Source organism: Trichinella spiralis, assembly GCF_000181795.1.
Source record: "Trichinella spiralis strain ISS 195 chromosome Unknown Scfld9, whole genome shotgun sequence".
Classification (NCBI taxonomy): Eukaryota; Metazoa; Nematoda; class Enoplea; order Trichinellida; family Trichinellidae; genus Trichinella; species Trichinella spiralis.
Genome location: NW_003526948.1, coordinates 213831 through 227240, shown reverse-complemented (window position 1 = coordinate 227240; position 13410 = coordinate 213831). Strand labels below are relative to the sequence as shown.

General features: G+C 35.0%; 4 protein-coding genes across 4 annotated transcripts; 1 reads left to right on the top strand and 3 right to left on the bottom strand.

The window, feature by feature from the left end:
* Positions 1-672: 672 nt before the first annotated feature.
* Positions 673-3810, top strand: Tsp_09423 (hypothetical protein; the record flags this gene model as incomplete). Its single annotated transcript, XM_003371154.1, has 4 exons — positions 673-825; positions 2084-2099; positions 2194-2296; positions 3755-3810. Coding segments are annotated over 4 exons (328 nt in total), but the record flags the coding sequence as incomplete, so codon positions are not given.
* A 1805-nt stretch (positions 3811-5615) lies between these two features.
* On the bottom strand, positions 5616-6094 carry Tsp_09424 (hypothetical protein). Its single transcript, XM_003371153.1, has 3 exons — positions 6032-6094; positions 5895-5966; positions 5616-5804 (listed from the first exon to the last, which is right to left on the bottom strand). The coding sequence occupies exons 1-3, from the start codon at positions 6092-6094 to the stop codon at positions 5616-5618; spliced, it is 324 nt and encodes a 107-aa protein (XP_003371201.1).
* A 2562-nt stretch (positions 6095-8656) lies between these two features.
* On the bottom strand, positions 8657-11488 carry Tsp_09425 (conserved hypothetical protein). The gene is made up of 7 exons (XM_003371152.1): positions 11385-11488; positions 10712-11312; positions 10275-10376; positions 9901-10109; positions 9452-9754; positions 8931-9339; positions 8657-8767 (listed from the first exon to the last, which is right to left on the bottom strand). The coding sequence occupies exons 1-7, from the start codon at positions 11486-11488 to the stop codon at positions 8657-8659; spliced, it is 1839 nt and encodes a 612-aa protein (XP_003371200.1).
* Positions 11489-12250: 762 nt separating this feature from the next.
* On the bottom strand, positions 12251-13165 carry Tsp_09426 (hypothetical protein). Its single transcript, XM_003371151.1, is given in 5 exon segments — positions 12251-12400; positions 12482-12547; positions 12791-12911; positions 12931-12992; positions 13106-13165. 5 exon segments carry the CDS (start codon positions 13163-13165, stop codon positions 12251-12253), a joined length of 459 nt encoding a protein of 152 aa, XP_003371199.1.
* Positions 13166-13410: the final 245 nt, after the last annotated feature.

The window sequence follows — 13410 nt, the reverse complement described above, 5'->3', positions numbered from 1 at the left end:
TTTAATCAGGAGGAATTTTTGTGTTTCAAAAAACTGGAGGAAGGAAAAAGCATCATTTTGATCGGGAATAGAGGGAGTGAGGTTTCTATTTAATTTTTCTGGGCAAATTGGATCATCTTTTTCCGGGTTGGTAACAGAAAGAATGTAAAATTCTTCCCCCCATTTTAATTTTCGGAGTTTATTTTTGAAAAAAAGGGGAAGGTTATGAAAGTTTGGAATGAAATTTTTTGCTTTGTTTGAGAAAAAACGAAAAGCACAAAGGAATTCTTAAAGGTAATTATAGCACTTTTTGTAGGAAAGAAGAATCCATTTTTTCAGGCTGTAATCATGTCTTAACAGAAAACGTGTTCCCGGATAGGAATATTTATATATATATATATATTATATATATATAAATTCCAGTGTGTGTGTGTGTGTGTGTGTGTGTGTGTATTTATAGAATGCGAGTAACTGATCAGAGAAATGGCCAAGTTTAATAATCAGATGCAATTCTGCTTGAAATGAAAGAGAATGCACGGCAGCCTTAGATAAACGACTTTCAACAAATACATCGCTTATAGGCAAACGTGAAAACTGGTCCATTAATGATACAAGGCCATTGCACGTCAAAGTGGTGCATATGCAATAGCAGTAGTTGGTTAAAAGTAATAAAATTGTTCGATATGAAAACAGATCAGCTGCGGAAAATTGCTTCGGTGCGATTTGTCATGAAGCAGACCCGGCTGCTGTCAAAAATTGCTACGGTAAATGTTTCTCCGTTTTAGCCACTGGCAATATTTTCACTACTTGTCAGACTAAAGATGGGCTTGGCAAAGCTGCAAGTCGGTATGTTGTTCACCGTTTTATAAATCATACAGAGCTGTGAGACCAATTGTTAACTGCCATTTTACCATTTGATTAAAAAATTAAAATCGCACTTTCATCACCGTTGCGTTCATATTTAAACATTGTGTGCGTGTGTGTGCTACATAAAAGCAGAAAAGATTCATAATCAATTGCTTCAGCGAAATTTAATATTTTGTTGTTAAATTTTTATAATTAAAAAAATAATTTGCTGAAAATTGTGCTTTGTAATTGAAATACTTATTGACTAACTTACAGTAGTGAAAATATAGTATGCCTAATCAAAATTTCATCTAGTGCTAATAAATTTAATTGTAGTCATCTGTTTTAAAAAGAATGGAACCAGAAATTTGGACGTGACGTAGCCAATCTAACTTTACCCACATTCAAATGGAAAATCTGGTTCACTGTCTAAGGTGAGATAAAATTTGCACCAAATTGAAGCAAACAACAAACGTTACGCGCAGTAATTTGCAAAATTGTACCGTTGGTTAATTCAAATTTTCTCTTTTTTCCATCCAATTAAGTAAGTGTTAAGTTTGTCAAGCAAAAAGTCAAAAAATAAAATACATTTCAGCAAAATATCTCAAAACAAGTGAAATAAATAAATTTCAAAAAAATATAGAAACAGAGAATGCTTTCCAAGAAGTAGAATTTCACTTTCTGCAAAGCATTGTCACAGTTTTGCACGTCATTTGAAATATCAAAATTTTCCAAGCTCAAAACGTTAAGCTTTTTCAGCACCCATTTCTTTTATTATTATCAGGGTGAATTTATTATACCCGCAAATTCAAGCTGCAAGTGGATTAAATGCGTACATCAACTGGAACACACAAATTAGAAGAAATTTGCAAAAAGTCATGTGCAGGCGATCAATTATAGATTAAATCTAATCTTCAAAGCAACAACTGAAAGTGAAGCAAATTTATTAAAATAATATCTAAAATATGAACGTACATTTCAAACAATTTATAACTTTATAATCTGACACCAATATTATCTGGTTTCATCAAAACTTTGGAAAAACTGCAATTACAGAAAAGTGATAATATTCATATGGTGATGTAGAGAAAACTGATCGATGAAAAATGATCTTATTATTGAATTACTTTTTTAAAATTAATTATAGAATAGTGCTTCTTTACAACGGAAAAAGAACTTGTTTTCGTTTCTAAGCAGAAGCGATTTGGCAGAAAATTAATATGTAAAAATACTGCAAAATACACATAATCATTAACAGACACGTATACGCATATGTATGTATATCGCATGTGCTGATAAATAAAGTGAAAAAGCAAATTAGTCGAGCTAGTTTTCTCAAAATGCGCCTCAAAGTAAAAAATTTTTCAGAGTTTTGCAAACAAAAACGCACCTCTGAGTGTCAAGTGTTTGTACACCATGCTTGCTGTTTCAACATTTCGTCAAATTTGTTTCATTCAATCACTTCAGTGCAGTAATTATGCAAAAATTTCAAAAGTGCTATTTGAAGAAAGAGATAAACGTTGAATTTGAGCGATTTTTTGTTTTGACAATTCCAAAATTCTCTTTTTACAATTGCATAAAAACTGCAAAATACGCGGATACTCACTGGCATTTATTGCTAATTTGAATCGGTCACTTTTCACTCACTTTTAGAAAAAAAAAGTTTTTTATAAGCAAATCTTTATACCAGCACTCATGCAAACATTGCAACAAACAACCAAAATTATTAATGAAGAATCAAGCACCAAGTTTTGTCGGATCAAACAAAAAAGGCCACTTACTTTGTTTTGCTTACTTTGGTGTGCAATTTAGATGTATATTTTGCATGGATATTTTTATATTACGAACATATTTTCATTTCAGCATTATACTGTAAATGCAAATAATATCAATATGAAATTTAAATCTGTAGTGAAGTAAAGTGAAAAAATATTTGACAAAATTTAGACAGCAGAAGAAAGACGGTTTTTGATTTTCCTTTTGTATGATCCTAACTTTACTTTCAATTTGAAATTGCATAGTTTGAACCGCTAATCCAATGTTAGTATTGGTCCAGGAAAGCAAAAAGAAAAATGCATTGTTGAAAAAACCAAAAAGAAAAAAAAGAAAGCAAAATGCAATCAATACTTACTTTAATTTCAGTGGGATAAAGTGTTGTTCAAGTGAAACTTTTTGAAATGATTGAATGAAGAAGGAAAGTGACCGAAGAGGAATAGAAGAGCAGCTTGGGAAATGGACTGACTGACTATTCGAGCAGGCAAGTGACCAAAGGTGACCGTTGCCCGGACGATCTAAACAACGCTTGTTGTGTTTACAGTGTTGCTTGTTCAAAAGAGCAAAGAGAAAGAAAGAGAGAGAGAGAGAGAGAGAGAGAGAGAGAGAGAGAGAGAGAGAGAGAGAGGAGAAGCAATTGAAAAGAGCTCGAAGGCGTCAGTTTCGTCAGTTCCAAGAAAGCAAGCAATTGCAGGGACCGTTGCGGTTGAATAAACATTGAAAAAGCGGTCGGCTTGTTTCCATTGGCACAATCAGCTCAACTGGTCGGTCTAAAGTCGTCTCGATGACCATCGTTCACGCCGGACGTCAATTGACTACTCTACAACACCATCACTAACGCTTCACCACTACAACAAGCGACGACAATTGTGCACATTGAAGCTGAAAGGTGAATGACCGGCAGGTGACCGTCTACACACAGCCATCGTCAACATTATCATCAGACATCGTCAATAATTTGAAGCTGAAATTTTTGAAACAGCAATCATCATTAAAAATTATTTTTGCATTTTCAGATTGGTTTATAATGTTCCCCTTTTAAATTCTGGACGTCAATTTTGGTTTTTTTTTGTTTTTTACATATAACATTTTTGATTCACAATATGCAAAATATGTATCTCTGAACAACTGAACAGTTAGTTTGTACATTTTCCAGAGCTTGACGATGATGATGATGACGATAATTTTGTACAAGTCAATATGGTGGCATAAGTTGATGAGATTCAAAAGGATGCTCTCAGAAACTGCTAGCAGAAGAATATCTATCTATTATTGTCTGATTGATGTCATGAGTAGTCATATCATGAGAAGAGTAGCAAGTTTGATTTGAGCAAAGAAACACACACACACACACACACAAATGCTGAACGAAATTCTCTTTTCATTTTCTTTGCTTAATTTTTCAAATATTTATCTATCTAGCTTACAGCATTTATTTTTCTCCTTCATTTTTTTGAAAAAACATTAAATTATTTCACAAATTTGAAGCAAACCAGTCAGTTCAAAGCCAAAATGTAAATTTATAAATTTGAATATTAATTTCCCTTTATTCAAATAAGCAGTAGACGACAGCGAATCACGCGCTACGCTGATTGTAATAAAAGTAGCTCAAATTTTCTGAACCGACGGCACAATTATTGTCCAATTCAGACAAATTATACATTACAGATCGATAACAAAATTTCCAATGACCTAGCATGCATATACTTACCACAACATATAAATAAATAAATAAATAAATAAAATTTTCTTTTCTGGTTTTTTTCTAATAATGCAATACATACAGTATATTCATTGAAAAGAATGTCATAAAAAACTGAACATTTTAAATTGCATGCATCCAATATTCAGACAAAATTATTATTATTATTATTATTATTAATGTGCGCAAACAAAATGGCGTTTAAACAAAAACGCAAATATTTCAAGTTTTTATGCATAATCTTGCACCGAATAATAAATGCGCAATATACGCATATAATTAATTAACTTAATTTGCAATACATAGAAAAAAAATCTAATTTTCTTTTTAACTTGTAACATTTGAATCAACAAAATAAATATATGGCATATATTTAAAAAAGTTGTTTAAATGCACAAAAGAATGGAATTTTTTCTTGCTCACTCAAATCCAGCCTAACAAAATTGTGGGCTTTGTTGTGAAAATAAATAAATAAATGATCGACTATTGTGTGATCAGATAGATTAGAACGGAAAGCTCAAATATACGCAGCAAAGCTTTTCGACGAAATGATGAAAGCCTCCTAATAGTAGTAGAATGCAGCGATGAAAATTTCAAACATTTGCAATGATAAAAATGGCAACGTTTGCTTTGCCAAAGGGCACGTCTACACGCATAGCTAGGAAGCAAGCGGGCCTGTTGTTCATAAGAAAATTTCCTAACAAATGGAAAAATAATTTCAACAATTCCTTGAATTACATAATATTTATTTATTTATTTATTTATTGAAATATTTTTATTTTCCTTATAAACAGAACTTTTATTACAGGCTATTATTAATTATTTAGCTTATTTCAGTTGGCATGTACAAACAATATTATGCTGACATATTATATTCGTCATTTGAAACGAAAAGTTTACACCTACTTTTTGAAATGCAATATTGATTATTATAGTAGAATTTAGTTTCAAAAGTATCAAAATTGAATAAATAAATGAATAAATAAATAGATAGTAAAAATTTTTTTTCTCAACTTACTTGGTTGCAGTTGGAGATGGACAGATGAGCGGATTTAAGCAGGAAAGTTGTGCCGAGCAATTCGATGATAAATAGAGATTACACACACGCACCCACAAAGAGAGAAAGAGAGAAAGCAAGAGAAAAAGAGAGAGGAGGGAAGAAGAGGCAAAAGGAAGTGTCGAGTGTAGTAGTGTGAAAGTGGTTTGCAGTGGCGGGAAGTGTAAGTTGTTGAAGCAGTAGTTAACGGTTAAAAGATAACAGCTGTTGTGCAGCCACAAGGTCTGCTTGCTAACCACTTGGGCATGATTCGGTTATTCAACGCGTGAAATCTTTACTTTCACCCGAATGCGACCAAGTAAGTATCCGCCTGACCGTGTGTATATCTACGTGTGAAGAGGTACGTGTAGTAGTGCAGAGTTCAGTGAAAAGCTGACTTGAACCCCGCCCGGTCTCGTGTCTTCCTTCTTGGATCAGATCGACTAGGCTTGTCAGAACAAGCTGGCGCTTTTATTCTATTCTTTCTCTTATTCTTGATTTGCGCAACCAAAATGATCGCCAATGCCAAGCTGGACAATCATCGATCGCTAAATTTACCACTACCACTGGTACTGGTTTGCTTGTTTGTGAGATAGGAGGCTTGTTCGCAGCCGTTCGCCTGTATGCGCGCTGTATGTATGTGTTTAGTTCAAAGTGCAATTTTATTTATGCAAAATAAACAAGACTGCTATCACCATTTGACAGTAAACATCTGAGTGGCAACGTGAAGTTTTCAAACTCAATTCAACAGCTAACATCTCAACTGCTGAACAACATTTCCGCCCCAAAGCACCGCCTCCGCTCAGCGGATCGCTTTACTGCAGCACACTGAGGTCAAAAACGCTCGTGACTAGCACTGTCATTGAACAATAATCATTACTGAAAACATTGTTCTGTTTAATGCAAATAACTTGATTTTTTCCGCAATATCTTTTACAAAATTTACAATATTATAAATAATGGAATATTTATTGTTGTTCAGCATTTATCTATAATAAAGAACAACAACTGCCTCAAAATACTGCAAAATTTATTTGTTTATTCATTGCTTGCTGCTTGCACTGAATAAACAAAACCAACCCACCGATTTGATTAATGGATTTTTCGTTTTGCTATTTAATAAATGAGAAACTTGTTCATAATAACATTAATAATACTTATTCCTATCAATTTGACTTAATATTGAAATTTAAATCGTCTGTTTTATTTCTCATATCCCCATGCTTGATAAATTAGTCACCACAGTTGATTAGATTGAATCAATGTTTGCCTAGCGGCCAGACACAGCATGCAATGTTGCCCTCTTGATCAAGCAGGAATGAAACGTGCCGTTTTACTAGCTGAAAAGGTGAATCATTCATCTCCATTGTCCGCCTGTCACGGAACAGCAACAGTCAATAAATAACAAATACAATGTGCTGATAAATTAGCATATCCTGTGAACAAGATGGTCAAGATCAGGGAGGACATATTGGATTGTTCTGAATGGGCGGCATCAATTTTTGATATAAAAATTGAATGAAATTTACCAATCAATTCAGAAAAGTGCGAACGAAGCAATCTTAAATCAGCGATTATTCATGAAAAATGTTGCCATATTGAAATTCAACACTTACTTCTTTATAAAAAAATACATTTTTACCTTTTCCTGATATTAGTGTGTGGTGACGATTGAATAACAATGCTATTATGCACACACCACTTTCGACGTGTTCAGTTGACTGAATTTTTATGATAAATTTCTTTCGTAAAAAAAGTAACTGTTTCCTTCACATTCACACGAACTAGCAGAGTATTAGTAAGCACGTGTGCGCATGCAGTATTGTATTCTGAATAGTGGATGACGACAGCTTGTGTATGTTCACCAACAAACAATTTGTTCACAAAACATTGAAATTGTAGTTGGCGTATTTTGTTGACCAACGCTCTCTCGTGTATTCGACTATTTCATGATCAGTGTAATTTTGATGAATGCGCAAAAATTCCTCAATTGTAGCTGCTCACAAAAGGAAACAGAAACATAAATAAAGCAATAACAGTTCAATAAGATATGCTCAACAATTTCGGCAATTATTAGATAAAAAAGAATCAACAACTCCCACACACCAAACAATTATGATGAAACAAACGAATTTCTTCAATTTTCATACTTATAACTTATGAACGTATGCGGAAATTATTTGCCATACTGTTCTGATAGTGAAAAATATGATTGAAAAGATAAAAATATTCGCAAAATATTTTTACATAAGCAGTCAAGCAGATGCAAATGATGACCAAGTATGATAATCAAAAAGAAAGCACTCTTTATTACTTTTTCTGCTTGTAGTGTAATTACTTGTCTTTCTGTAATCAATACCGTACGCTACAGTAAATACAATTCATCATAAAACAAATGACATTCTGATTTTGAAAAATTCATTTTAGTAACATACGACGGTGATGAAGCCACCAAGTGATAAGAAAAGCATGATTAAAACAAAACGAAAGCATCAAAAAAGAAAAAGAATTAAAGCGATTAATTAATTAATTATTTATTCATGTATTATCGCTACAGTTAAGTGAATGAACCAGTCGGGCTGTTGTAAAGAAAGAAGCAAATGGCAAGGTAAAAAGCGAAAATCAAAAAAATACAAATAATAAATTAGCCAAATCAACCCCAAGAAGAAAAGAAAACGAAAATGCAACGAGAATATTTTCAACGAACAGTGTCAAATTTGCAGTGCCATTGTATCGTCCGTCCATACGTAACAACAGGACAAAGAAAAACTGATGCAGCAAAGGATCGATAATTTTTGTTGTATTGCAGTGGTTTGGTTGTTTAACCAATAATTTCAGAAGAAACTTATACTACAAGCAAAGAAAAAAAATTAAGCGATAAATAATTGTTGCATAGAGGCAAAAGAAAAGAAAAACAAACCAACCAACAAATAAATAATACAGACAAGCGGAATTCAATTTTAAATATGCATAAAATGGTATATAAATTTCAGATAAAATTGGGCAAAGCGCAAGAAAAGAAAACCAAACATTGAATAATAGTAAAACATAGCTTAAATGGTGGATGATGATGGATGATTTTGACAAGCAAGAAGAGAATAGCAAAGATATATATATATATATATATATATATATATATATGTACAAATATGTGCATGTATACGTATATATCGTATTACATATCATATGTATGTGTGTTTGTGTCTGTATGTAGAGTAGAGTCAAAGTAGCGTTCAAATAATCCAAGCAAAAAAAGTAAAATAAAAACAATGAATGAGCCCAGTGGAGCTGGTGAAAAAGAGAATCGTGTATGAGGTTCATCAAGTCACCACTGAGTTCAGCTCTTTTTTGTTTTCTTGCTGGACTATGATTTCAAACCAGGCTTTGGCGTTGACTCGTTTATTTCCTTGGCAAATAGCTTCATCTTGTCTCTGAAACTCAATTTCTCACCTTCAACCTATAAACCAAACAAACACAATCAATCAATGTTATGCCACATCAATCAATCATTCAATTTTTAATTTATGAAAAACACTAAAGTTGAGTTATAACTCAGTATAATGATATCTGAGGGATATTATTTATTGATTATACCTGTGAATTGTTTGGTTTCAAGTGTTTCAGACGTTCTTGGCGAGGATCCTTGTAAACTTCATGATTTCCAATAACTCTGGGAGTTTCTTCATGCATCTGGTAGACGTACCTCGATTCAGCTTGGTGGACGGTGGGAAAATGATGATGCTGCTCACTAGTTGAACTGCCGTCCGATGAAGTGATCATCTGCTCGAGCTCGTTGGAAACAGGCCTTGTTTCACTGGTCGACGTGACAAAGTCCAAAAATCGTTGGTCGTCATCCAACGTCTCCACGTGGTACACGGCAGGGGGAGCAGTGTCGAACTGCACTTGCGGTCTCGATGTCGTAACTGGAGTCATTTTGCGAATATTCGTTGTATTTTCAGCCAATGATGACGAAGCTTTCAAGTTTGAATCCATCATTCGGTTTCTGTAAACAAAACAATAAAAATTAATATCATTAATCCGAACAGTATGATGGGATGGATAGTAAAGAGAAAACAAATCCAATCAACAAAATACAAATACACTGTGCTGCATACCCGCCGTTAGCAGTGACGGACAGATTTTTCATTTGAGATTCAGTTTGCAGCATTTTACTATCCAAATTGTGCCACGCGCCTCTACCATTTGCCACTGGCTCGGCTGTGATAACGTTCTTCACCGCAGCTTGACCAAGTCTACCACCAGTAATTGGACTGTCTTTCTGTTGAGTGCGGTTCCACTCTTTGGCTGCAATCTGCTGGTAGCGTCGTTCAGCATCTTCGAAATACAAGTCACGTTGTTGCTGCCTCCTCGCACAAGCGGCTTCATTCAAAGCAGACGTGTCACTATTTCCAGAAGCACTACAATGGTACATATGATACAATTGGAAAAGAGAAAGAAAAGCTGAAATTGTTCCACTTCAAAAATAAAAGAAATATATATATATATATATGTATACCTTTGCACTGGAACATTAAAACTATTTCCACGATGTGACATATCTAACTCGTATGATTTTGAATAATTATTATGCTGCTGTTGTTGATTTGGATCATATATTTGTTGATAGTGATTATCATCAGCATGACTGCTATTGCTTAGACGACGGCGAAATTCCAATTCATATCGCAAAGCACGATAACGGCGCTGTTCAGCCGCCGTCAACGATGATTTCGACTGCAAACGTGCTAATTCGTCACGCATCAACTTTTCCATCTAAAATGCAAAAACAAAAAAATTAACAAAAAAATACTCTTGCAAAACAAATGTCTATTCTGCTTCAGTGTATGTATATGTAGAAGATTAATCTTTTGAATAAATAATAAAGCAAAAAATACAGAAACACTAATAGTCATTGTTTCCTGTCCTTGTCATGCTAACCTCAGAGTCGACTTGCTGTTCCAAGTCTTCACGATCCATTTCATTTGGTTCCAGAAAATCAGCCGGATAAGGATTTGGTTGTGTTCCATTTTCCGGGCATGGCTGTGTGAAATAAAAAATCAGAAATAAATAAATTTCTACCATAACCAACAATATCGCTCACTATTAATCGTGATTTTGAATTCTGATCAGACATCATTATTGGAGCTGAGTACAAATCGCTTCTTGATGGAGGACGCTGTGACAGTTGTGCTGGTGGTGGCAGTTGCTGGATGCTAGAAGAAACACAAACACCACCGTTCGCTATCGTTTGCTTTTGCTGCGCACTACCGTAGAAATCTGCTGTTTGGGGCTAGAAAAAATACAAATAATAAATAAGTATATATATATATATATAGATACTGTTATAATTTAGTTTTGTTCTGGTGTTAATTTACTTGTGGTAGATTTGATCGTGGTGACTGACGTGTGGTGTCCACTACTTGGTTGTAATTTGCATAATTTTTATTCAGTGTATGCTGCTGCTGTGGTGGAGATTGGGTTTCGTGCGAGTAGATTTGTTGCGAACCCGCTGAGCGACGTGCGCCAACACTCTGTCTGACAATTGGATTATATCCAGCAGCTATAGCGGTACCATCTGCAGACGTTTGGTGATGCTTGGTCACACCGGATGTAGAGTTGGGAATCATTTTGGCGTTGTGGAAAACACGGTCAGAACGACTGGAAAAAGCCGGCGACGATGGCACGCTGTCGGTTCGACCACGGCCAAGCGACCTCTCCATCTGCATCTCGTGCAATAGACTTGAAGCTGACAGAGAACGTCCACTGCGGCCCATCTGTTGACCGATGGTCGAGTGGAACCTGCTGTTCGATACTGGCGGCTGTTGGAACTGTTTGACAGGCCTCCTGCCATGATGGATGTCTGATGTTGAGTAGCGATAATTGTTTCCATTGTTGGTGCCATTACTGGCCGGCTGAGAGGGGACCGTTTCGCCAACAACATGGCGACGTACTGGAGATGCGTTATTCGTATGGGGACTGTAAATTACAGGCGAATTGGCAACTGGATGCATTTGCTGTTGTTGCTGTTGTTGTTGCTGTTGCTGGTACCTGTTGTCCGGTGACAACTGATAAATCCATTGTGCAAGACCGTTGTACAGAGCAGCTCCCTTGGCTACTTCAAAATTCACCACCTGTCCAGACTGTGACATCATCTGCGCCGCACTAAAACATAACATCATATATCCTCCTATTCAGATACGAAAACAGATACCATATGCGAAACAAAATAAAAAAGAACATTTCTGTGAAAATTGCGTAAAATTCACCTATTATCTTCAAAAATAGATTCTCATCTGTGCATGCACTACAAAAGCACTATTCAAGCAATTCATTTATTCTCACTTTAACATATTCAAAGAAAAAAAAGAATACGTTTTCTTCTCCAAAATGACTACTGTTCAACTTATTACAACACTAACATATAAATTCACAGTACCACTTTCTGTATCACATTGATATCATCATGACAATTATCACTTTGATTTCCAGTATAAAATATTGCTATATATAAAAAGATCCGAAACAAATTCTATCAATCTCGAATGAATGAAAAAAAAACCTACACATACACTTCCACATATATTTGCAAAGGAAAAAATGTGGCACAACATGCAAAGCGGTTTTATTCTATTTTAATTTCAGTTTCACATCCACACAGGGAATTTAGTGGATACAATTTGAAGAGACTTCTTGTCTAGCTGCTTTGTTGTGCAGTGAAAAAAAACCGTCAGAAAATTTGGTGCGCTTTATTGAGAAGCAATTATGCTTTCAGTAAAAGCATGGTAATTGAAGAGAAAACTAGATGTTCCAGTTTTCAAACAAACACCGGATGTGAATTAATAATTGATTAGCTGCCATCCTCTTCAACATTGGCAGTAGTTAAATGCTTAAAAGTGGGGCCCAGTTCCGCAGTTTCAAAGCGGGTTTCGTTTATTTGAATAGAAAGTAAAAATAAAATGATAATAATAATAATAATTAATAAAGCAATACCATTCTTGACTGACACCGATGAGACTTTGACCATTGACTTTCAACAACTGATCGCCAGCTTGCAATCGACCATCCTGTTCAAATAAATATCCACATATGAATTAATATTATTTAAAAAAAAAGAAATTAAAATATGAAAATCAGTAAAAACAAACCTGCGCCGCAGCACTACCGGGCACCACTTTTTTAACATAAATTCCAGGCATCTGATCTTCGCTTCCCTGAAAAAAAAAATCACGTACTGTCGTATGGACAAATCAACAACTGCCCAAGTGCAAAAGCATCAAATCAATGCTGCATCGTCGAGAACAATTACATATCTACAAACAGTGGATCATTCCACCGGTTCATGTGGAAATTTGTCATCGCAGTGCAACATAATCGGTCAATCATTCTACTGTGCCTATCAATGACCACTGGTTGGCAAAGCTAAAATGTAAAATGACCATGCACGACCGACTGACCCCTTCAACGTACAGCCATGCCTTCGCCCGAAAGCGGAAAACAACATGGCAGGTGTGAAAGCTCCACGTACGTATATGTACAGGACAACTGCGGTCAACAGGTGACCATCGCCAAACAGTACTGAAATTATGTAACCTACAAAATGGTGACAGTACAACCAGCGTAGCCTACTGAGAGGTTGGAATTGAGATTTTTGCACAACTGAAAGAAAACAGTTTTCTTCGATTTTTCAAATTCCAGTAATTTTTAACAAGCAGCATATCCGATTAAGAAATCAAACAAAATTTTACAAATAAAAAAATAATTCGTAATACCTGTGCTTGGACAATGCTCAATCCAATTCCATTAGAGCCTTTTTCAAAGCTAACAAACATCAAATGAGGACCGGTTGTATCGGATTCTGATGAACGGTTAACAGAATTCTATAAAATAAAAAAAATAAATAGAAATCAAAAATTTTATTCTTGAACTCATCATCATTCAAAATTATTCTTATTTTATTCTTGCTTTCCATTTTTTTGAATAAATAATTACCCACCGCCTCCTCTACACACACACACACACACACACACACACACACACACACACACACACACACACACACACACACACACACACA

Excerpts from the sequence above, each read along its gene's own strand:
- Tsp_09425 (XM_003371152.1), bottom strand. The coding sequence starts at position 11,488 with ATGATGTCACAGTCTGGACAGGTGGTGAATTTTGAAGTAGCCAAGGGA. Across the intron at positions 11,313-11,384 it reads CAGTTGTCACCGGACAACAG|TCCCCATACGAATAACGCAT; the intron begins GTACCAGCAACA and ends TGTAATTTACAG. Across the intron at positions 9,340-9,451 it reads TCCGTCACTGCTAACGGCGG|AAACCGAATGATGGATTCAA; the intron begins GTATGCAGCACA and ends TTTTGTTTACAG.
- Tsp_09424 (XM_003371153.1), bottom strand. The coding sequence starts at position 6,094 with ATGTTAGCTGTTGAATTGAGTTTGAAAACTTCACGTTGCCACTCAGAT. Across the intron at positions 5,967-6,031 it reads CAGATGTTTACTGTCAAATG|CGCGCATACAGGCGAACGGC; the intron begins GTGATAGCAGTC and ends ACATACATACAG. Across the intron at positions 5,805-5,894 it reads AACCAGTACCAGTGGTAGTG|CGCCAGCTTGTTCTGACAAG; the intron begins GTAAATTTAGCG and ends ATAGAATAAAAG.
- Tsp_09426 (XM_003371151.1), bottom strand. The coding sequence starts at position 13,165 with ATGTTTGTTAGCTTTGAAAAAGGCTCTAATGGAATTGGATTGAGCATT. Across the intron at positions 12,993-13,105 it reads TGAGCATTGTCCAAGCACAG|TTGTGCAAAAATCTCAATTC; the intron begins GTATTACGAATT and ends GTTTTCTTTCAG. Across the intron at positions 12,548-12,790 it reads CATGGCTGTACGTTGAAGGG|GGAAGCGAAGATCAGATGCC; the intron begins GTCAGTCGGTCG and ends TTTTTTTTTCAG.